Source organism: Mauremys reevesii, linkage group 5 (genome assembly GCF_016161935.1).
Source record: "Mauremys reevesii isolate NIE-2019 linkage group 5, ASM1616193v1, whole genome shotgun sequence".
Lineage (NCBI taxonomy): Eukaryota > Metazoa > Chordata > Testudines > Geoemydidae > Mauremys > Mauremys reevesii.
This window is the reverse complement of record NC_052627.1, coordinates 96,131,685-96,155,871: the sequence shown is the minus strand read 5'-3', so window position 1 is coordinate 96,155,871 and position 24,187 is coordinate 96,131,685. Positions and strand designations below refer to the sequence as shown.

The following is a 24,187-nucleotide window of genomic DNA, read 5'->3' as shown; positions in this document are numbered from 1 at the left end:
GGTGCACAAAGCAAGCCTTCTATATACATATTAGGGCATCTAAATAGAAGTGGTCTGATCTTCAAAGGTGCTGAGTACCTGCAAGTCCCATTGAATCTGGGGTTGCTCAGTACCTCTGAAATTAAGCCCTTTCCAGTTAGGTGCTTACATATGGAGTTAGGCTTCTAACTTAATGCACCCAAGTTTGGAGACTTTTGGCCATTAACAGAGCTGTCCCTAGGGTATGGCGAATTGGGGTGACCCCTCTGCACCCCATGCTTTGGAGGGCCCCGCAGGCCAACGTGATTGGCCAGCGCAGTCAGTTCCGGAAATGATGGGGTGGTCCCGGAAGTGACAAATCTGTCACTTCCACTCTTGGCCCCACATACACCTAGGGACGGCCCTGGCCACTGATTCTTGGCGGGGGAGGAATGCAGGTATGGTAGGCAGTGTAAGTATTTTTTGTTGGTTCCATAAAAAGATACCACATTACCTATGCTGTTCAAAATGTTATTCTAAACAAAGATATACTAGGAAGGTAAAAACTAGCAGTGGGATAGCGTATCCCAGTAACGTACTTACAGTGTTGGTGGCCTATACTGCCGTCAGTCATATTGGGACAAATTCTCTCAATTACACTGTTGCAATCCCACTGTCTTCAGTAAGGTTGCATCAGGCTAACACACAATTTGGCCCAATATTATTATTTTACTAATGTTCCCTATCTATATGTGCTGTATTACACAGAACACTGCTACAGAGAAGTTCAGTGGTGCAGTTATGTACATCAAATTATAAAAGCAATTTTTCAGGTCTGTACTGTATGTTTACAAGACAATTGGCTGACCTGCCATTTACCCTGAGGAGGACAACCCTATCTCTGAAAACAAAGGGATCCAACGTGGTATTCCTCCAGGGCCCAGTTATGCAAATCTTTACTCATGTGAGTACCTCCTTTGGCTACTTGCAAAAGTAAGGAGTTCTCATGTAAGTAAAAACTTGCAGGATCAGGCCATTAATTCCCCGCATATTTGTTCTCCTTACTTTTGTGGAAAGTACCTCCATCAGGGCCGCCCAGAGGGGAGGCAAGAGGGGCAATTTGCCCCGGGCCCCGCAGGGGCCCCCATGAGAGTTTTTCGGGGCCCCTGGAGCGGGATCCTTCACTCGCTCCAGGGGCCCCGGAAAACTCTCGTGGGGCCCAGGCCCCCGGAGCTTCTTCCACTCTGAGTCATCGTCGGCAATTTGGTGGCGGGGGGTCCTTCCGCCCCGGGACCCACCGCCGAAGTGCCGGGTCTTCGGCGGTGGGGAATCCTCTGGGCGGCCCTGACCTCCATAGCCATCTGGTCACACAAAACTGTCCTTTACATTATTCTCATTAATTTTTCAAATTGATAAGAAAAATACAGAGTGTTACTTTTCTGTGCATCTTTAAAATGTTCTTAAATTATCTAATGTATGTTTAAAAAAAGTCACTCTCACTAGTTCAAACGGAAGATGCACACACACACACACACACACTCTAAAGGCAAAATATATACCATAGATCTTCACCTGCAATTTCTGTTTTGAACAATCCAACAACAAGCAGATAAGAATCGAAAGTAATATATATATTACTTTTACTTATATATTTACAATATATAAGTAAAAACCAAATTGTAAGTAAGTGACAATAACTTTCTGAAATTAATGACTGGTTAATATTTTGATCTTGTTACGTGTTGCAGCAAAAAAATTAAGATATTGATTATTATAAGATTATACTCGGGAGAGAAATTGTAATGGATATTTGTCACTAGATTTTTCTTTTTGTAAAGTTTGTAAACAAATTCTCTTTTAGAATTTAGTATTTAGTTGCCCAAGTCTTAGTTGTCTTTAAAAATATACTGAATCAGACAGCTCACTTATTGGTGAATGTATTTAATTTCATTTTGGTGATAATCTTTTGTGTAAATTCCTTACATGTCAGACAAGTTCTTGATGGTGATAATTCTCAGACACATACTCACACACACACACACACACACACACACACACACAGATGTACATTCATTACAGTAGACGATCCATGCTTTTGCAACAGCCCTAAAAACTAGGTTAGCGGTCCAAAGAGTTAAAGCTGCTCTGAACAGCAAGGTAAAGGTAAAGTAATTTCACTTTTTCTACCCAAAACTCAAGCTAATGTTTGCAACTAAGTTTCCAAAATATGTAGGGGGAAAAAAGAGAATTAATCTGAAAAATAACTTTTAATGCCTATAAATGCACAAGGATTTGAATTTTCCTTCAATTATGCTAGAGACCACTGCAAAGAAATTATGTATTGTAATCATTGTAACAAAAAGAGAATGAGTGGAATGTCCACAGTAAAACAACAACCAAAACCCCACCCCCTGCAGCTCCTTATTGTTTATTCAAACATCACCTACTAGGAATGGTAAAATATAAAGCAAGAATTAATTTAAAAGTGAAATAGCTACTAGCTGTTCCATACCAAAATAATATCATCCTGCTTTATGTAAATGCAAAAGGAAAATAGTATTGAATGGGATTTAGTACTCTGGTCACTTGCGTTCATTTGGTCATGCAAGGTTTTAGCAGTTGAGCATTTCCAGAATTACAAGGTCTAATCCACGGGAGGGGCTGGTGGTTCTTGTCCCTGGTTGTACAAAAGGAAAAAAAAATGCATTGATTTAGAAATTCTAGTCTACTAAGCATGACTTATAAAAAAAAAGAATGAATACAAAGGAGATACATGCTTCCTGTTTTTTAAATCCTCCTCCAATATTCAAAGTAAATAACAAACAGACACAATTCTGTTTTTCCCTTCAGCATGGATTTTGCCAACCCCCAACTACAGTTCCAAAGGTCCATTTCTATTCTTATTTGTTTGCTTACATTCCTCCCACCTTGACAGTGTGCTGGGATCACTGATCTTCCTCCAGGTTGAAGACAACTGGATGGATGAAGCTTCAACTGAAGGAGAGTTATTTGAGTATGTAGGAATTTAGGCCTACATTAGGCCTGAGTGAACTATGGTTTTAAATTGAGCTTGGATTTTAGCATGAGTGATAGGTGTAAAGCATGTGACCAGAAAGAATTAGGGTTGCCAATTTTGGTTGGATATATTCCTGGAGGTTTCATCACAACATAATCTTTCATTCCTGGAAACCCCAGGACTATCATACAGGGTTGGCAACCCGAGAAGGAATAAGATAATGAAAAAGGAGGACTGTTTGTATAAAACTTGTAGTGACCTTTAAAATACCAGCGTTATCTTATTTAAGGTTTGGGTTGAGATAACAGAAATCAAGAAAATACAGCTAATTAGATATCAGGTGCCGTAAATAATTGGTCTTTTTCATTTATTATAAAACAATGCTTAGTTTAGTGGTTAGAAAGGAATATGGCAAAATGAGATAAGAAAACCTTGAAGAAATAGGCCCAATCACTAATCTTGCCTTGACCAGGGCAGAGGACAGGGTTCAGACCTAAGCTGTTTCATCTGACCTGAGTCAAGTTCTGATAATCAGCAATGATATCACTTGTTTGTTATAGTGAATAAAAAAAAGCAAAGTTTTCTAGGGGTTCTTTCTCGGAGCTTTCCCTGACCTCCTGGAGCCATGCTATGATGGGAAGGTGTCTCCCAGGACTGAACCTGTTGGGAGTATTCAGCCAACGCTTATAACTGTAATTGTTGCTAGGGCACAGAATATCAGAGCATATATCCTTATACTGATATTGGATGCAACCAATGCCTAATGGCCAATAAGTGCTTCTGTGGAAACTGAGTCATGATAAATATAAAATTACTAGGAAAATTATTTCCAACAGAATCCAGCAGTGTTGTCATCACAGCATACTCCATCTCACTTGTGCTCTTCTGTACAGCAGACTCCAAGGGTGGCCTCAGTAAGTCTATGTTCAGTTTGGTTTGGTTTTGGAAGTGGAGTCCTACTCTCATGGGTGACTTTGTGATATTCCATATGTAAGGATCTAGGAATTAGAACCGGGATCTGCAGAGCCTGGGACAGCTGATATTCCCACAGTGCCACCAGGAGGCCATGCAGAGCTTTAGCCAGGAGCGCTATGGAGAGTAGGCACTGCAGGAAGTGCCATCCAAGAGACACAGAGTGACAGTACCCTGCAGCCCTCTGATTGGCTAAGTGTCCTATTTAACCCCAGGGTAACCACACAGAGTTTGGCCTGTGGCAATGCTAGACTTTGCTTGATCTCTGGCCTCTGACTCCAGCTTGACCCTGACTCTTGGCCCATGTGAGTCGTCCAACTCCTGCCTGGTGACTACTGGTCCTGATGGGCAGAACTCACCCCAGCTATGACCGTTAGGTCAGACCATCTATGCCCTGGTCCCTTACACCACGTTTATCATCTCAACTATTTCCACATCATATGTGCTCAGTGTAAAGTTAAAAAAAATGGGGGATGGGGGTTAATCACCATCCTAAAAACACATCTCAGTTCTTGCCATCTTGATAAAGATTCTGCAAACCAAACTGAGGCCCTTGGTTACTCCTGTGCATCTTTTTACTCAAGTGCATCTTGTGGGTTTGAGTGGGTATTACTGATCAGAACATAACACTTCAGTTTATGGTTCACCACAAGGAATAGAATCCAGCTCAATCTAAGGCAGAGTGATTTAGCTGTGTTGGCCCTGCATGACTCACAGAAGCATAATCAGTGAAAACGTAGACTATGTCTACACTGCACACTTCACAACAGTGTGGCTGTGCCACTGCAGCTGTGCCTTTGTAAGGTGCACTGTGTAGCTGGTCTTTATCGCTGGGAGAGCTCTCCTGGTGAAAAAATAAAATCATCCCCAATGAGGAGTGGTAGCTTTTTCACTGGGAGCATGGTTCCCACTGACAAAGTGCTGTCCACACCGGTGCTTTTCGTTATTAAAACTTTTGTCGTTCAGGAGGGTGTTTGTTCACATCCCTGAGCGACAAAAGTTTTAACGACAAAAGTGTCAGTGTAGATATAGCCTTAGTTTTGTCAATAAAATTGGCAGTTATGTCTCTAAATAGGCAGAGGGAGCAGATCTATTCAATGAAAAGATGCTGTTTTTACAGTTACTTTTCAGACTATAACCACACTTTAAACAAAAGACTTAATTATTTCTAGTCTGAGAGACTTTTGCAGAAGGGAACATATACATTTTAATATTAATGTGGTACCAAAAAATAGCAGTAGAAAGCATAGGAAAACAGTTTTGGGAAAAAAATAATGAATATAATGTAGTGTACTTTTAAATGTTCCTAGATCTAGATATTTTATTTAGATACTTTAGGTAGCTTGCTTCAGGACACAGACATACTTACATTATGTGGACTGGCTGGTTTTCCAGCCATGTTGGATCCCCTTAGATTAGTTGGTCTCAGCAAAAACAAGACAAGAGCGATAACCACCCAGGCCATCATTATCATGGCAATACTGATGCCATTATCACCAGAGGAATTTGGTCCTGGCACTACAGACAGAGAAAACTAAATTATAAAAGGGTGTGGGAGCAGAGTCCTTTTATCAACATGAAAATGTAAACACCACAAGTATCAGACCAAACTACAACAGTTTTGGTTCACAGCTGTGATTATTCTGTCTGCTTGGCTTTAAGATTCACAAATTTTTGTAAGGTTGACAAAAGAGTCCCAATTTCCTAAAGCTGCAATTAAATTCCCTCTTAATGGGTTGCAGATAAAGAGAGCACACTATGTTACTGTAGGCAGAGTATACAAAGACCAGTGTTCAGAATGATTTACAACTCATATCAGTGCAAAAAAAACCAACAACACAATATTATACATATATCAACAGAAGTGAAATATTCCACACTTGTAGGGGGAATGGTGTATGATTTTTATAGCCCAGTTTTATAGGCCATTGACACTGCAAACCCCAATGCACCATGCAGGGTTGTTAGCCTCCACTTGCTCTTAAGCAATCTTGTATATGTAGGAACAAGGAAGGTGTCTAGTTCTTTGTGTAACCCACAGTAGATGAGCATGAGTCTTTGTTCCCCTCTACTAGCTGATCTACATAGGTGGAGGAGTCTACTACAACTGCTGCCTAATAAAGCTAGTGGGAAAAGCTTGCTTTTAACACTGAAGGTCCAGGTTCAAACCCTGCTATCACAGCCCAACCACAGAGGATCATTATACCTACTTGCAAGAAGAAGTTTGCAAACCACTCCGAATAAATTGTTTACTGTTAATTTAGCTCTCCAGTTGTTTCCAAGGAGACTGATGTTTCTAAATTTGATGGAAATTCAAAATTATGTATTGCAAAGATTGTGCAAACAGATGTCTGTCTTGGCATTAGTCATGAGCTTGGTGTGGCAAAGATTTCTCATTTAAGTATTTGACTCAATATGTGAGCTGTGTGGTGGTCACTGAGATCATGTTCCCTAACAGCGTGGCATAACTGCTATAAACTATTTCCCTTTCTTCCTAAAACCAAAATATTGGTGTGTCAGGGTGCAGGAGGTCCTTAATTTCTGTGAAGAAGAGTGCTGCAGGGGTCAGAGGCAGGGACTGATAAAAAAGGGAAGCCGATATACTGACATTGGCAACAAAATAACAAATGGCTGGAACTACAGCATATTTCCACAAAATTGAGAAACTCCCCTGGAGTTGTCTGGTTGTACTACCAGGGAGAAATAAGTATTTAAAGTCTCCCAAATATCTGATTATTTGCGTATTTAAAATATGCAGCCTTTTTCCTGAGATCAGTGTTGCCAGGTTTAGCACATTAGCTGCACATTTCTGCTACAAGTAGTAGTGAAATGCTAGTATTTAAAATTACCTTAATTAAACATTTGATTTAACATCCCATCATGCTGAATTCCTTCTCTTTCAGGCTCATAATATATCTTTTGGATCCAACAGCAAAATTGTCATTGACTTTACATGGTGTAGTTTGTGTATTACTCATCAGAAGGTAACTAATGCAATGCTATTGGGAGGTAATCTTCAGAATAAGAAAATCTAGATGATTTTACTTATGAAAGTTTAGATTTTGTACAAAACCTCAAAGTCTGGGGAAAATCCACAGGGAGAACCAGGGCCTTGAAATTTGCAGGTTTTTAGCATCCACTCATTTCTATTATCTTTGACAATTACATATAGAGTCTTTCACCTCTACCATGCTGTTTTAAATCTGGCCTATGTCAATGTATGCTGGAAGTTACCACCAGTAATAGCTGTTTGATGATCTATTTGCAGTGAGTGGGGTGGGGTCAGTCAAGTTCCTTGAGCACAAGTTTTCACAATGGAAAACTATTATCACTGTTGTCCCCCTTAATGGCATTTTCAAGAGAGCCCAAGGGCTCAGTGGGCACAGAGAACTATTCCCTCATCCATGAAGGTGATGTCTACATAACAGAGTTAAGGCAAGCTCATCGGAACGCTGGGGAAGCTTGCAGGACTGCTGCCCACAACACAGCTCTTCTGTAATACAAGACTTCATTATCCAGAGCCATTGATCTGATATCCTTCATGTACATAAAATTCACTCAAAAATATAACAGAAAAATTGGGATGAATTATGAAAAAATCAGACCTCAGCAGCACTTTCTCAGACCCAGTGAGACAACTCTTTTGATTTTATGAACTAAAGGAATTGCCATTAAACTCCTGTTTTTCAAATCTTTGAAATGGAGACATCCTAAATCTGGAAAAACTGCTAACATAGAACGGGTTCAACTGTAAATGCCAGTTACAAAAAAACATTCTAATGAGAGTTTGAAGGTCAGCCACTCTAGGTATGGGTCAGAAGGAGATCTAGCAGGAGCAAAATGAGAACATATAGTAACAGGAAATGTAACTTTCAGTTTGCTAGCTATGACACAAAATACTGATTCAAAACAGCATGTATAATTGTGCAGGCAAGCGTTCAGCTTGCAGTCTTGTTCTGTACAAGTGAAACAACATCAGTCAGCTTGGCGCATCAATATTTGAAACTTTGGGAGGCCTTTATGCATCACATCCCCATCACATAATACTTAACCCTGCCTCAGAACAGACATGTAGACTAGTTGACCTCTTGAGGTCCCTCTAGGGCTTCTGATTGTAGGTTTTAACCAATGAACACCAACAAAACATTCCTGATACAAAAAAAACCCCAACCAACCAACCAAAAAAACCCAAACCCTGGTGTATATCCTGTTAACACCAGAAAAGAACTGGAAATGGTTACTTGTACCTAAGGGTTTGTCTACACAAAGCAGTAGTGTGGACTACAGGGGTGTGATTTTTAAAGTGTGTGTACATTGATTGATCCATGCAGACCCTGTTGGTGTGCACTAAAGGTTCCCTAGTGTGCTTTAACACAGTGGTTTTCAACCAAGGATATGCATATACCTCTGGGAGTACACAGATGTCTTCCACGGGGTCCATCAACTCATCTAGGTATTTGCCTAGTTTTACATAAAAAGGCTACATAAAAAGCACTAGCAAAGTCAGTACAAACTAAAATTTCATACAGACAATGACTTGTTTATACTGCTCTATAAACTATACACTGAAACATAAATACAATATTTATATTCCAATTGATTTATGTTATAATTATATGGTAAAAATAAGAAAGTAAGCGATTTTTCAGCAATAGCATGCTGTGACACTTTTGTATTTTTATGTCTGATTTTGTAAGCAAGTAGTTTGTAAGTGAGGTGAAACTTGGGGTACGCAAGACAAATCAGACTCCTGAAAGGGGTACAGTAGTCTGGAAAGGTTGAGAGCCACCACTGCTTTAATGTAGTGCTTTTGAAATAGTACTGTGTTAAAGTACAGTAGGGAATATTACAGAGAGATTAGATTACTCATTACAAGAGAGTGTATACTGGAATGTATATACATTAACAAGTCATCAAAACACGTAAGGACAAGCTTAACTTTAAGCACATGCTTAAGTCCACCCCTGTTCATTAAAGTTCAGCAAGTCCTTAAATGTTTTGGTAACTTGAGTCCTAAAGTCACATATCACTTGAGCGGGCATTGGCTACCCTATGCTATGTTCAGCAGAAACTCAACTGACAAGCCAGCTTCACAAACTTCAATTGTCAAAAACCCACTTGTGTTAGCAATGCCATGTCAATGTACTTTGACTGTATTCACATTCTTTTTATTCCCATTGAGTAAATTTCACTCAGGTACAGAGGGGCAGCATAAGAAGACCCAATTACATCCCATGATACAGTTAAAACATGCCTCGGTCTTGCAGTGCAGACAGAGAACAAGCCTTATTTTAGTTGTGTCCCTAAATCAGGTTATAGCCTTGGTGTTGCAGGGCTAGAGAACATGCAGGGTACATGGTAAAAACAGTTCTATCCCATGTACACTGCAAGGTCAACTCATAGTTTAAGTGTGCTGGGAAATTACTATATGTAACTGGTTCCCTCATATGTAAATGGCCCATGGTGGTTGGCCAAAGATGATTCAAATTCTTTAGAATTTAAGTTATAATACTTCAGAGTTGGGATTGATTCAAAATGGGAAATGAGGAGGTTAAGTGTGATATATTAGAACTTTTCAACTGACCTAATAGTCTATTAATCCTACCTATATTGGCTCTATCCCAGAAAGATTTTGTTTAATTTAATAGGAGTTCTCACCCATGTGGAAGATCTCAATTATACCCTTACAGTTCAGCCATGAATCACAAGAGACTTTACATCAGTTCTGATCTGCATTTACCATACTAAAATTGTAGACTACCTTTCTGAGTCATTGTACTGACTTGCAACATTAAACAGTCACAGATGACTACTCCTTAAATATTGCCTGCTTTGTTTCCAGTTAGTCTGATAAACTTTGAAATAAATTAGTATTATGCATCTTGTGCTCATTTGTAAGAGTCAAGGGAGTCCAACCTACTGCACTACCATCTGCCAGCTCCCTCCTCTCTCCCCCCTTAGTCCTCTGATCTTCCCTCTTTTCCTGTTCTTTCCTCCCCTCCAGATCTCCCTATGGTCTTTGATTTCCCTTCTCCTCCCCCTCGCTGATCTTCAGATTTGCAGGGATGTGCCCTGCCTTCTCAGGTTAGCCTCCTGTAGAACACATCTCTTTCTAGTCTCTCCTGCCTCTGTGGCCATGATCAAGAAATGGTAATTTGTTAACCACTGGAATAATTTCCCAAGGGTCATGGTGTATTCTACATCCCTGGCAATTTTTAAATCAAGATTGGATGTTTTTCTAAAAGATATGAGGTAGGAATTATTTCGGGAGGTTCTATGGCCTGTGTTATACAGGAGGTCAGACTAAATAATCAAAATGGTCTGTTCTGACCTTAGAATCTATGAAAAAATTAGGCCTTGTCTACACTACCAAGTTTTGTCAGCAAAACTGATGTTGACACTCAAAAAAATCGGCATAATAAAAATCAGAATGTCATGTTCACACTTGCTCCTTCTGTCAGCAGAGTGCATCCACAGCTGGAGCATTATCACTGACAGTGTGGGCAATATGCTGTGGGTACTTATCCCACAGTCCAGCTCTTCACCTTATGTCGCTAGGTGTTGTGGGAAGGTGGAGTGGATCGTGACATATCTTTGGACCGAGAGGCATTGCTTTCTGTCCCAGCACTCCATGGACTTGCAGCTTTCTTTTGTGGAATTTTTCAATGACCCTTCTTTGCTGTGCACCCCAGCATCTTTGCACTGCTCTCCTATGCTCTGTTAACTGTCATGAAGACATCGCGAAGGGCAGTGGAGTTAATCGCAAAGTTCCTAACTGAAGAAGACTCGCAGTTGCCTGACATGCTGTGTGATATGGATAGGAGCAACTTTAGATTGCTGCCTTTTGTCAACAAAACTTTGTAGGGTAGACAAGGCCTAATAGATCAAATTGAAACGGCAGGGTAGACAGACCATACACTGACCTTGCCAGAAGCAGAGATTAAACACTATAAGGCTCAAGATCCAGGAGGGACCTCCTCCCAATGGGAGAGCAGAAAAGAAATACCACACAAAGTACTCCGTTGCTAACTACTGGTTGCCTTTCCTTCCCTTCCCTCAGTATGGCATATTCTCAGAATGCAGAAACAATGGGAGTCAGCACTGTAAGAGCTGAGTGACCAGACAAACAACAAAAGAGCACCACAGAGAGGGTCTATTTTCTAAGACCTTGATTGAAAGGTCATAGGTCCTTATACCACGTCATTACTCCAGGAGCCAATAGCCTTCTAGTAGTGCTTTAAGCAATGTGACTAGCATCTATCATGTATGGTTTGTTCTTTTTCTCTCTCTGCAGGAGGAGAACTGTATGTATGCATTTAATGTACTCATTGCTTTGTGTTTCTATTAGAGAAGGCAGGTCAAAAAAGTGAACCTTGCACTTGGACTGAAAAGTGGTGAAGTCTGTGACAACTTTTACTAGAGCTGGGCACTTAACTGATTTTTCAGTCTCTGGCAGTCAGGGGTAGGGGGAGAATTTTTCATTCCACCAAACCCCAAATATTTTCAGAATTTTCAACAAATCTAAAACGTCAACAACAATTTCATTTCAGGTCGAACAAAATATTGTTAGACCCAAAACTTCTTGGTTTTTTTCTGGGCATCTTTAGACTTTTATAATAATCACCAGGCTATAGAGTCATTCTTTCTCTGTCTATCTGGCCCAATGAATACATGATTATTTATACAAAGTGGAACAGCTTCAACAGAAGAAAAGGGAAAACCCACCCCCAGAATATGCTATAGCCCTGGTGGTTAGGACACTCACTTTGCAGAGTGAAGATCTGAGTTCAAATCCCTGGTCTAGAGCAGGGATTCAAACCTGGGTCTCCCACATGAGTACCCTAACCACTGGGATAGCGCGTATAAGTGGGGTAGCAGTGGCACTGCCACAATGTCAACTCATGTCTAAGTCCTCTTGTATATCTAGCCCCAAATTTTCTTTTGTCCAAAACTATTCAGCAAATATGTGTCTAATTCACGAAGTTTGTTGACCCAAAACTGCATTTTTTGGTGAACAAACTATTAAAAAAAATAAAAAAGCCCAGCTATAGTCCTTTATTTCTAGGGGAATTAAATTCCACAGTCTCAGATTAACCCCCAAGAAAGCTCTGTCTCCTGCACAGTGAAAGCAGAAAGTTCCATTGTGCCAGAGAAGCAGAACTTATGACCAAAGTCCTCATGTTGGAACTTCTAGCTATCATTTAGAAGTTCTAAGGCCAAGGCATTGAGCACCTTGAAGATAAGGACAAAGACTTTGAACATGACTTGAAGTTCTATGCAAAGACAGTGTGGAGAATGGAGGACAGGTTTGATGTAGTTGGAGTAGCCACCCTTACTAAGGAGACATGCAGCAGAGTTCTGTTCCAGCTGAAGATTCCTAAGCATTGATGGCTTTATTGCTGTAGTCCAGATGGATGGTGATAAAAGGCATATATATATATAATTGAGACAGGTCACTATCTGCCAAGATGGGACAGAAGCTTCTAGATAACTGGAGATGGTAGAAAGCATTCTTGCAGATGCTGCCATGTGAGAGCTTTGTGTCAGCAAGGAATTAATGAGCACTCCTAAACTACAGACGGAAATGACCAATTTATGGGTGTGCACCTTCAATTAAAGCAGCCTCCACCATGGCTGGAAAGTCTCAGAGTGCTTTCCTTTGCCCACAAACATCATCCTTCTCTTGCTCAGGTTCCGCTTCAACCAGGTGTTCTGCATCCATGAGCTGATCCTATACAAACAGCGGGTCATCTTGTCAGTAGTAGTATGATCCTATCTGGTGAAAGATAGGTAATGCTATGTGCCATCTGCATACTGCAGGCACTTGAGTCCATGTCATCTTACCTTTCACCTAACAGCTGCAACTGCAACTGTTTTGTCGCTTGATCTGTGAATTGAGGCAAAAAGCTATGATTCTTCCACTCTACGTAAAGTGTGGCTTCTCCCCTTCCACTTAAGTTAAGAGATTTCCTGAGTAACAGATTCTGAAGAATCCTACACCCTCTCTAACTAAGGCACACAGGTAAAGGAAGCAAGTTCAACCTTAATCTCAGTTGTGATTGACCTGGGCTCTGAGATGCAGTGGGAATGGGGCCAAATAGTGTTAGGATAACTGGTGAATAGCCTAAGTTTGGCTAGAACCTGATTCTAAGTCACTTGGACCCATCCAAACTGTATTACAACCTAGTTCAGCTACAAACTTAGCTTAAGCACATTTGTTAAACTCAGTTCCCTGGTCACTGTCCAGGATCCTGAGAGCAAAGGAGAGAGAGCTTGGAGAGAGGAATAGGGCTTCTAATGTTTGTGTAGCACCTTATACAGTATTTTCAAAGTGCTAATGTACGATTACTAACTACCCTGAGCAGCACTCCCTTATTGTATCATGTACTTCCTTGCCTAAGTTATAAATTAGAATCCTTGTTACCCTAAAGGGATATATAAAAGGCTTTAAGGTGACCTCTTTAGTTTGTAGTTACACAACTCCCCAAGAAATCTTTCAGTCAAAATCCTCCACTATCAGGGGCGGCTCCAGGCCCCAGCACGCCAAGCGTGTGCTTGAGGCGGCAAGCCGCGGGGGGCACTCTGCTGGTGCTGCAGGGCGGCAGGCAGGCTGCCTCCGGCGGTTTGCCTGCGGAGGGTCCGCTGGTCCCGCGGCTTCGGAGGACCTCCCACAGGCACGCCTGCGGCAGGTCCACCGAAGCCGCGGGACCAGCGGACCCTCCGCAGGCAAACTGCCGGAGGCAGCCTGCCTGCAGTGCTTGGGGCGGCAAAATCGCTAAAGCCACCCCTGTCCACTATGAAGAACAGGTCCAGTTTGCAATACAAGCTGAACTCTAATGATACCTACCCCTAAGGGATATAGTAAAAATAAACATCAGCCACATTGCTCTGCAAGAAACTGCATACTACAAAATTCTGTAGGTAACAAACCTACTGATGCATATAGCCAACCTACTGCTCATATGAGTATGAGCTGAGGATCCCATTTCCAAGAGAAGCAAGGAGCAGGAGTCATGATCGGTGGGTGGTACCACCAGTGGCCCAGTTGAGACAGAGCAGTGATTCTAACAGATAGGGTTCACTCCCTGAAGTTCAGACTATGCAGGCAGAAAAGGCCCCCAAAAGTACCCTACAGTACTGTAAACATTCTTCATGCTGAGTGGCAGATGTCACTTAAAGAAAATTAGAAGTTTATTTTATTTGAAAAATAAAGTTAAGGCCAGATCCTCACCAGCAATGAGCCTCCATTCTGCTTCCCCAGCTCTTGGACTGCTGGCAGTTACAATGGCCCTCAAAATAACTTAGAGCAGCCTAAGGGCTGCTCCAAAAATTGCTCCAGCGAATAGTGCCCTACAGTTCTCTGGTGCTCTTGTTCCTATCCCTCCCACCCCCTTTGTAAGGTGAGATGGGAAGTAGAGCAACATAGAGGCAGCTATATGCCACCTCAGGATTCCCTCTGTGGCTCTGTTAGGCTGTTAGCCCCTATCACAATTCTGAGTTTCATCAGGGCTGAACTAACATTACATACACCTCCCATGGCCTCCCACAGCAGTATGGCTGTTCTAACAGGTGGGGATTGCTGGAGCACAGAGAGGGGGAAAAAATCTGGTCTCCTTTTCTTCATCCACATGCCTATGCCAGGTTTTATAAGGGGAGTTGGCCACTACAGCATCATCTGGGAATCCTCTCTATGCAGGAGGAACCACCAGAGGGCTGATCTGCTGGGTTTCCAGCAACATGACCCTAGTCTCATGTGTTTTTACCATAGCTCATTATAAGACACAAAGCATCATTCAAAAATATTATGCGCTAAAAGTGAACTACTGCTGCTGGAACAGATTTTAGAGAAACCTCCACTATCCTAAAAGCAGCACTGGGCAGCCTAATATCTTCTAACAGACAGGACTGCAAACAAATACACTTTTCCTCTACATTTTGAGGACCGTTGCAAGAGCATTTTACCTGGAGAATCTAAGGAATCTCTGATGGAATATTCAGCTATTTGCACATTCATTACTTGTAGCATTCTTCCTTCATGACACCCTTTAAAATTAATCCCTCAAGCTGAGACAGGTACCTTCCAGCAGCAGTGGATAAATGCTTGTGAACGGGAGAATCAGCAGTGAAATGGCTACCAGTGGCAGATTCTACATAGTAGATTATAAGATCTTTGGAGCATTGCCCATATCTTCCTCTATGAGGTTGTACAGAGCCCCAGTCCAGACTGGGTCCTGTGAGTACTACAGCAATATAAATTCTACATAATAGTGCAACAACAAAATCAATAAGAGTTCACAGTTATTAGCATACAGAAATGAACAACAGAACTTCACACTTGTGTTAATGCTGCTATTCCAATTTGGCTGGATGCAAGCTCCAAAAACTCTTAAATTTGGGGGTTAAAGGATACATTTCACAGAAAGAATCATATTCCACAGTGTTTAGGGAGTTTACATGGATTTCTGTGGTTGCCTCTCCTTAGTTGGTAGCAACAGAAAAACATGATACACCTATGACATCACTGAGCCACAGCCCTGTTGTTTCCCAAACCAAAACGCACATAAATCTCAGCAGTTACTTCTATGATCTGTAGCCAGAGGATTTGTCTATAACAATATGAGCAGCTGGCTTTCCAGAAGGAAACATGAACCAGCAGAATGAACTATCAGGGGAGAATTAAAGCAAGAATTTTGGGATCTGGGCCCAGCAGTGAAGAACTATGAATCAGTAAATGGCAGGAAGTGTAGTACCGAGCTGATTGCTGCTAGCCAGCTAGTCACTTGCTGCTGGTGCAGGACTTAGGAAAAAGGAGCGGGATTCTAGATCCATCACAACCTGATTTAAGGGGAAGGAACAGGGAGGCAATGAATGGGAGTCATGCCTCATGCCTGTCTGTCTGAGAGTGAGGGTGAGGGTGGATGTGACGGTGTCAGGGAGCAGGGCCCAGAATAGTCATAACCCACCTCAGAAAACAACAGTTCCAGCAGATTCTCCAGGCTCAATCTGTTTATTCTGTTATTTGATTCTTGAGAGTTTTACAACACTTGTTGTTTACCCAATAAAAAGAAGTCAGTCAAAATGTCATCCTAAGCCATTAACAGAAAGCAACCCCCCCACTGGAACTAAACTGTGCACATTATAAAATAATTGAATAGAACTTGGCTCTTCTATACAATACCTGTCAGCCCAAGGATCTCAAAGTGCTTCACAAACATTAATGAACTAAGCCTCATGCCCCTCCTCAGGAATGAGGAAGTATTACCATCCTATTTTATAGATGGGTTAACTCAGGCACAGAGGGGTTACTTGTCACAAAGCAAGTCTGTGGCAGAGACAGGAACAGAACTCCCAACACAGGTGAATACTGAAACTGCTAGACCATGCTATCACCATCCCCTAACATACATGCCCCTTTCTCCTTCTCAGAAGTGACTGGATGCTTGCAACTCATGGTAAAATTTCATATCTGTGAAACAGGCTAAATACCATCTAAGGATCACTTTAAATTAGGATCATCCTCCCTGGACCAGTTGAGCCAGATTTACAACCAGAATACAGTGGTGGCATGGTGCAAAGCAGCTGCACCACGCTGGAAGAATATGATGTCCTTTTCCAATCCTTATCTGATTGGACTAACTTTACACTGATTCTTGCTGAACAGACAGTTACTCTTCAGATATCTGATTTTAGACAAACAGTAAGTAAATTTTTAAAGCCATGATTATATGCAATTTGCATGAATATCAGGTGATTGCAGAAAGCAAAGCATTTGTAACTCAACCATTCTAAAAAGCCAAATAAATCTTGGTCTTCTCCTCCTCCTCTGCTAATTCCAGCTCAAAGGGAAAACCTAGTTCCCTGAAAGTAAAAGGAGCATTCTGGATCTCCTCCACTGTCTCCCTTTTGCCTTCTCAGAGGCTTCAAATCAGGGGTGAGCTCCAGCCGGTTCGCAGCGGTTCGCGCGAACCCGTTGTTAAATTTAGAAGCCATTTTAGAACCGGTTGTTAACTTCCAGGACAACCAGGTTCTAAAAAGTTTTTAAATTTAACAAAGCTCGGGCAGCTGTCCACCCGGCCTCCAGCCCCAGCTAACCTCCTCCTCTCCCCTGAGCTCCGCCCTCCTTCTCCTCCCCCTCCCCTGCTTCCCGCAAATCAGATGTTCGCGGGAAGCCTGAAACGAGGAGGAAGCAGGTAAGCCGGGCAGGGTGGACCGCGCGAGTGGCCCACTTTGAGCGCCTCCCCCTGGCCCCGGCCAAGCTCCCCAGCCCGGTCCCTGCCAAGCACCCCCGGCTCGGTCTGGTCCCAGCTGAGCGGCTCCGACCCGGCCCAGCTCGGGACCCGCAGCACGGGCTTCGGGGAGAGTCGGGTCCCTCGGCGGCGGCTCGGCCCAGCGCCCGGCCGAGTCGGGTCAGCGGCGGCCCGGCCCAGCGCCCGGCCGAGTCGGGTCCCGCGGCAGCGCTGCCCCGGCGCCAGCCGGGAGTTGGGTCCAGCGGCGCGGCCCCGGCGCCGGCCCGGGGAGTCGGGTCCCGCGGCGGCCCGGCCCTGGCCCGGGGAGTCGGGTCCCGCGGCGCCCGGCCCGGGAGTCGGGTCCCGTGGTGGCGGCCGGGGCTCGGCCCCCGTGCCGCCCGGTGCCGGCCCGGGAGTTGGAGTTGGTCCCGGGCGGTCGTGGTTCTGGGGGAGTGGACCCGGTCCGGCCCCAGGCAGTGTGGTAAGGGGGCAGGGAGGGGTGGGTGGTCGGGGGGTGTACAGGGGTCAGGGTTGTCAGAGGGCAGGGAACAGGCTGAATGAATGGGAGCAAGAGTCCCGGGAAGCAGTCAGAAAAGAGCAGGGTTGGATGAGGTGGTGGGGGCACTCAGGGACAGAGAGAAGGGGTAGTTGTATGGGGTAGGGGTTCTGGGGGGCCATTGAGAATGAGAGGAGGGGTTGGGTGGGGCGGCAAGGGGCAGTCAGGGGACAGGGAAGGGGGGGATGGGTCAGGGGTCGGGGGGGGTGTGTGTCAAGGAACATGAGGGGTTGGATGGGGCATGACCCCCCCCCCGGGGGGGGGGGAGGAGGGAACCGGTTGTTAACATTTTGGCAGCTCATCACTGCTTCAAATCACAATGACCTTCCCTGACTAAGGGCATGTCTACACTACAAACTTTTGCTGCTATAAGTTACATTGGCATAAAGCTGTCGCAGTTAGCATATTGCTTATGAACATGCATACTTGGCTCCCTTTGTCGGTGCTGCATGTACTCACCCAGAGTGAGTCAATGCATAGTGCCATGCACCATGAATAGATATCCCAGTGTGCAACTCGCCACTGTCCAGCATGCTGTCTTTTGGTGGGGCAGAAACAAGTAGCATAAGGTTGAATGGCACTGCAGGGTCAAGTTCCCATCATGCAACTTTCTCTGCCCTATAACATCATCTCTATCCCATAATTTTCAAGTTTATTTTTAAAAACCTATGAACTCACAGAGGACTTGTTGCTAATGCCATCTCTGACAGAAGCATGGGGTCTGCACAGCTCTGCACTCCTGTTCTGAGCATTGCAAGCACAGGACACATGATCATGAGGTAATTGCGGAGCCAGAAGAAGAATCACAGGAAACAAGATGATTTTGTGAAGGGCAGATTGCTGTGGGACATAGCAAGAACCAATTAAAGGTTGTTGTTGGCGTTCACAGAGCAGCTGCAAACAATGGAGTGCAGCTTCTGGATCCAAGAAATAAGCACGGACTGCTGGGATCCCATCATAATGCAGGCTTGGGATGATGAGCAGTGGCTGAAAAACTTTCAGATGCACAAGACCACATTCCTGGATCTGTGTGCTGAGTCTGCCCCAACCCGCCTGCATAGAGATACCAAAATGACAATGGCCCTGCCAGTAGAGAAGTGAGTGGTGATCACTGTGTGGAAAACTTGCCGTGCCATATTTTGCTACCAGTCAGTGGGAAATTATTTTGGAGTTGGAAAATCAATTGTGGGGGGCATTGTCAGGCAAGTGGGCAGGGCCATTAAACATCTCCTGCTACAGAGGACTGTGACTCTCAGCAACATGCAGGACATAATGGATGGATTTGCAACAATGGGAATCCTGAACTGTGATGAAGTGACAGATAGCATGGATACCTCTGTTTTGGCACCAGACCACCTTGCCACAGAGTACATCAGCAGAATGGGCTACTTTTCTATGGAAGCACTGGTGGATCACCAGGTATGCTTCATTGATATCAGCGTTGGCTGGCCAGGGAAGGTGCGCAACACTCACATCTTTAAGAACATGGGCTGTTCAGAAAGCTATAAGCAGGCACTTTCTTTCCCAACTGGCAGATTATCATCGGTGATGTTGAAATGCCATTACTTATCCTGGGAGACCCAGCCTAGCCCTTAGTCCCCCTAACTCACGAAGCCACACACTGGATACTCTGACAGCAACAAAGAAAGATTAAACTACTGGCTCAGCAGCTTGAAAGAAGCTTTGGTAGACTGAGGGGGCACTATCATTGTTTACTTCACAAGATTGGATCTCAGTAAGAAAAATATCCCACGGGTTATAGTTAAGGCTAAGATTTAGTCATGGGTATTTTTGGTAAAAGTCATGGACAGATCATAGGCAATGAATAAAAATTCACAGTCCGTGACCTGCCCATGACTTTTACCAAAAATACACTTGACTAAAACTCTACTTCTGGGGTTCTGGTGCTCAAGGGGACCCCTGCTGGAGGGGCTCTGCTCCAGTGCTGGAAGCTGACTGCCCCCTGGCCGCTGCTGCCAGGGACCACTCTCCGGACAGCTTCTGGGCACCCTGGGACTGCCGCTGCTCGGGTGCTCCCTGGAGCCAGCTACCCAGGGCTGCTCAAGCAGTGTCCATTGTGGCTGGTCCTGGGGCAGCCCCTGGGACTGCTGCTCAGACACTCTCTGGGGCTGCCCCCAGGACCACTGCTCAGGGAGTCTGCAGGACCAGCTGCACTGGCCCCTGTTCAGGCGGTTCCCGGAGCCAGCTGCCTGGGACCTCCCAAGCGGTGGCTAGTACGGCTGGCCCCAGGTTGCTCCAGCAGCGGCAGGGGTGGCTGCCACTGTGGAAGTCATGGAGATTACAGAAAGTCATGGAATCCATGACTTCTGCAACTCAGTGAAAGAATCACAGCCTTAGTTATAGTTGCTTGCTGTGTCCTGCATCTGTGAAGCAAAGAGGGAAAAGTTGCTGCTGGGGTGAAGGGCAGAGGTGGAGCAGCTGTCTGCTGAGTTTGAACAGTAAACACAAGGGCTATCAGACAGCTCAATGTGGAGCTATACAGCTCAGGGAGACTTTGAAAGAGTGCTTTAACAACAAGCCACAGTAATGCGTTTTGGTGTATGGTGCTCTACCTGGTCCTTCAGTTTGGCAGCCAGTTAAGAATTGTGCAGTATTTGGTATACATATATGAATATAACACTGACAATGCACCATGATTGTTGCCAAGTATCAGAGGGGTAGCCGTGTTAGTCTGGATCTGTAAAAGCAACAAAGAATCCTGTGGCACCTTATAGACTAACAGACGTTTTGCAGCATGAGCTTTCGTGGGTGAATACCCACTTCTTCGGATGCAAGTCAAAACACACATGATTGTTGCGGGGCTTGCTGTACACTTATGATTATTACTGTGTGCTCGTCACTGATCCTATGACTTATGTCACAGTATACAACAACAAGTAAGTGGCTGCTTTCAGTACCGCCAGGCATTCTGCAGCATAAGTTGGGGACTAATAAAAATGAATTATTTTCCAAAAACAGTAGAATTTTATTGAATAATGACAACAATTCAAAAAAAATTATGTGAAAATTAAAAGCAAATACAGTAAAACCTTAATAAATATATGGAACAGAGCTTAAAGAAGGGGAAGGAATTTTCATGTCAATTTTAGGTACATATACAACAACTGTGGCACTCACAGGTCAGTGTATGTGAAGCTGTGGTTGTGTCCCGCGATGTAGAGAGGTAGGCATAGTGATGTGGCCCTGATGCCAAATGGAATGTTGAGGATGGGTGGAGGGAGGTGCTATAGTGGAGCTCTCCATGGATGCAACGGGAGGTGAGCCAGTGATTGTTACACCTGTAGATTCACAAGTGTCTGCAGCATCAGTTTGCTGCCAGAAAAGCCCCATTATATCCTAGTGCATTTCCCTCTCCTTTTCCTGCTGGGACTCCTAGGCCTCTCTCCTGACCACTCTTTTCTTCTCCATATAGTCTGCTGTATTCATCCTCCAGGCCCTCTGTCCATGGTCTGATGCAGTACTAGTTTGCTGGAACTCGCTGAACATCCCGAGTCGTCTTCTTTCTCTTCCGATCTGGATCAGACATTCCGTGGGGAGTGGAGGGAGAAACCCTCAAGGCTGCAGTGGCAGCAGCTACAGACAAAACACACAGAGGTACCACTGTCAGTGTAGTCACAAAGGAAAGTGAAAGTTAAGTTTTAGAACTCCCCTCCCTTGCTCCCCTGAAGTTTAAACAAGCCATGTTCATGGACACGTCTGCTTCAGAGTGCTTGTGCATGGCGTCACTCACTGCTCCAGCCATGGTGAATATGGCCCTCCAGAGGTGAGGGAAACAAGGAGGAAACTGCTCAGTTACATGAAACTATGAGTATAAGGCAATGGCATTGAATACTGGCACCATTTTGCATGGGCAATGGTGATTTTAGCTGATCCCACTCCTGAGGGTAACAAAGGCAGAGATTGCACAGCTGCTGCTGGTGTCCTGAAGCCACCAAGGCTTTTATGCAGCTAGCCTGTTCACTGCAATGGTGCTGCCTCAAGTTATTGCCAACGGGCATGGGAAAGCGTCCTGCAGTGGAAGAAATAAGTCTGCCATCTCTATAAACCTTCCAGAGAGCAGAGTGCCTCCATGAAAGTTTCATTGAGATCTCTCAGGAGGATTCAAGGGACACCCTGTGTACATAAACAAAACTGCTCTGCATGCCCTCCCCTTAACCCACTTAACTCTACATGGGAATGAAAAGCAGATACTTCCAACTCTTTGTTGTATTGCTGCAGCTACTTCTTCTAGTACAAGTAAATTACTGAAAAGTCGATAGCTGTGTCCTGCTAAGTTGGGAGCAACATCAATGTAATAGGAAATACATTTACAAACTCACCCAAGGTTTCTTCCCCTGCGTCGGGCTCGCCTGCGCTTGACTGCTGGGACTGAGTGGACTGGGGTGGAGTCAAAACCAGGTCCTGACTCATGGCATAAGTGGACCCCCCCAGTCACATGCCCCCCATATTTCTCTTCCTCTTCCTTATCCACCTTCTCCTCCTCACTGTTCATGGCAGGAGTCTGTGACGAGCTCCTCAGAGGCATCCACAGCGGTCTGTGGGGTGGTGATGGGGTCTCTGCCAAGTGTGGCATGCAGCTCTTTGTAAAAGCGGCAGAACTGCAGCTCGGCACTGGACTGACTGTTGGCCTCCTTGGCCTTCTGATATGCCTGCTGCAGTTCCTTCATTTTCACGTGGTACTGCTGCTGGTCCCTGTTATATCCTTCTGCATCCCCTGTGCAATCTGCTCACAGATGTCCATGTCTCTACAGCTGTGCTCGAACAGTTTCTTCTCCCCACTGGCCCAGGAGATCCAATATCTCCTGTCTACTCCAAGCCTGAGCACATCTGGAGCATGTACCAGCATGGTCAGCTGGACAACTGCACACAACAATGGAGAGCTGCCAAGATGGACAATCAGGAAAAGGCATTCCAAAATTCTGTGGGGTGTTAAAGTGTGTGTGTGTGTGTGGCTTTTGGTCTCTGTGAACCTGGGCAGTAGAGCACACAATTGTGATCAAAGCGGTCAGCGTCAGGCATTGTGGGACAGCTGTTGGAGGACTGTTAGGGTTGACATAGGTAATTGAGTATCTACATTCACACAGTACATTGACCATGGCTCAACACCACTTGGGCAGGTGGGGTTACTACGTTGGCATAATGCCGGGATTACAAATTTAAGTATAGACACATGCACAACTCGATCGATGCAAAGTGGCTTATGTCAATCTAACTTTGTAGTGCAGACCAGGCCTGAAGATTACAGAGTATGTCTCTCTCTAAAACTCATCAGCTCCACTCTGGGATGGGATCCACAAGAGTGCAATACAACCTGCCCTCTCTCCTTCTACTTAAAACAATGTTTTTTCATAAGCAGAAAGAACCAAATTGCGAAGTTGAAAGCACAAATCAAAATAAATTTTACAGAGTATAAAAAATAGTAATGAGACCCAGACAAAAATATGCACTTAGAATCAAAGTATTCTCTGTGATAGTGGTGGAACTACGTGTATAATGGCCAGCCCTGACCGAACATAGTCCGAGATGTATGGATAACTTGATTCTACATAGTTATCCACATTTAATTTATTTGGCTGTCTATTGATGCAGGCTGGTTCTAAATTGTTGTACCTTCTTATATGAATAATGATCATTAAAATACAAGCTGTGATTCTTTTGCCTTCTCTCATTCCTTTTAATGGCAACTGGGAAAAATCTAATGGCACATCTGCACTATAAGCATAACTGAGTCAGAGATCCTGGTTACAACATAGCTGTGTCCTGACCCATTACGACACTGCACTGCATAGTTGTATCTGTCTATGTGGACAGGACTCAACTGTGTTTTATCTGAATCCTGTAACTAAGATAAAGCCTTGGACATAACAATAAGCTTTAACAGTAAACATGAATGGAGTTCTAATTAGGACAACACATTTTGAGGTGTATTTTCAGCAAGCTTCTACTCAGACATTTGTCTCCGCACTTTGCAGGCGCAAACCCATAAAAATTCTTTATTATATTCAGATGTTTGTCCTTGCCAGAGTGCAGACACATATATAGGAGCCCAGGTGTGGTGAGGTATGCCTGCCCTAGAGCATCTCCTGCTGACCAATGCAGCGCTGAAAGCACTTCCTGCCTCAGTTTCCTTTTTCTCAGGATTCCTTCAGAACTCCACAAAGTCCAAACAGACGTAAGACAAAATTCCCTTGCTAGGGTTCTACTTATTAAATACAAATACACTTCAAATATAATCTCTCCCCTTGGGCTCAGGTCTTACACTGCCCTTCTCCTTGGGTCATAGAATCATACAATATCAGGGCTGAAAGGGACCTCAGGAGGTCATCTAGTCCAACCCCCTGCTCAAAGCAGGACCAATCCCCAACTAAATCATCCCAGCCAGGGCTTCATCAAGCCTGACCTTAAAAACCTCTAAGGAAGAAGATTCCACCACCTCCC

At 44.2% G+C, this 24,187-nt stretch overlaps 1 protein-coding gene across 2 annotated transcripts in view; it reads right to left on the bottom strand.

The window, feature by feature from the left end:
• Positions 1-1,186: 1,186 nt before the first annotated feature.
• The window catches only part of SMIM14 (small integral membrane protein 14), a 64,913-nt gene continuing 41,912 nt past the window's right edge, over positions 1,187-24,187 (bottom strand). For both annotated transcript variants that reach the window (XM_039539610.1, XM_039539609.1), the window contains exons 4-5: positions 5,316-5,464; positions 1,187-2,635 (exon numbers count right to left, since the gene is read on the bottom strand). In XM_039539610.1, coding sequence (XP_039395544.1) covers positions 2,603-2,635; positions 5,316-5,464 — 182 coding nt within the window. In that variant the 3' untranslated portion in view covers positions 1,187-2,602. The remainder of the gene's footprint in view (positions 2,636-5,315; positions 5,465-24,187) is intronic.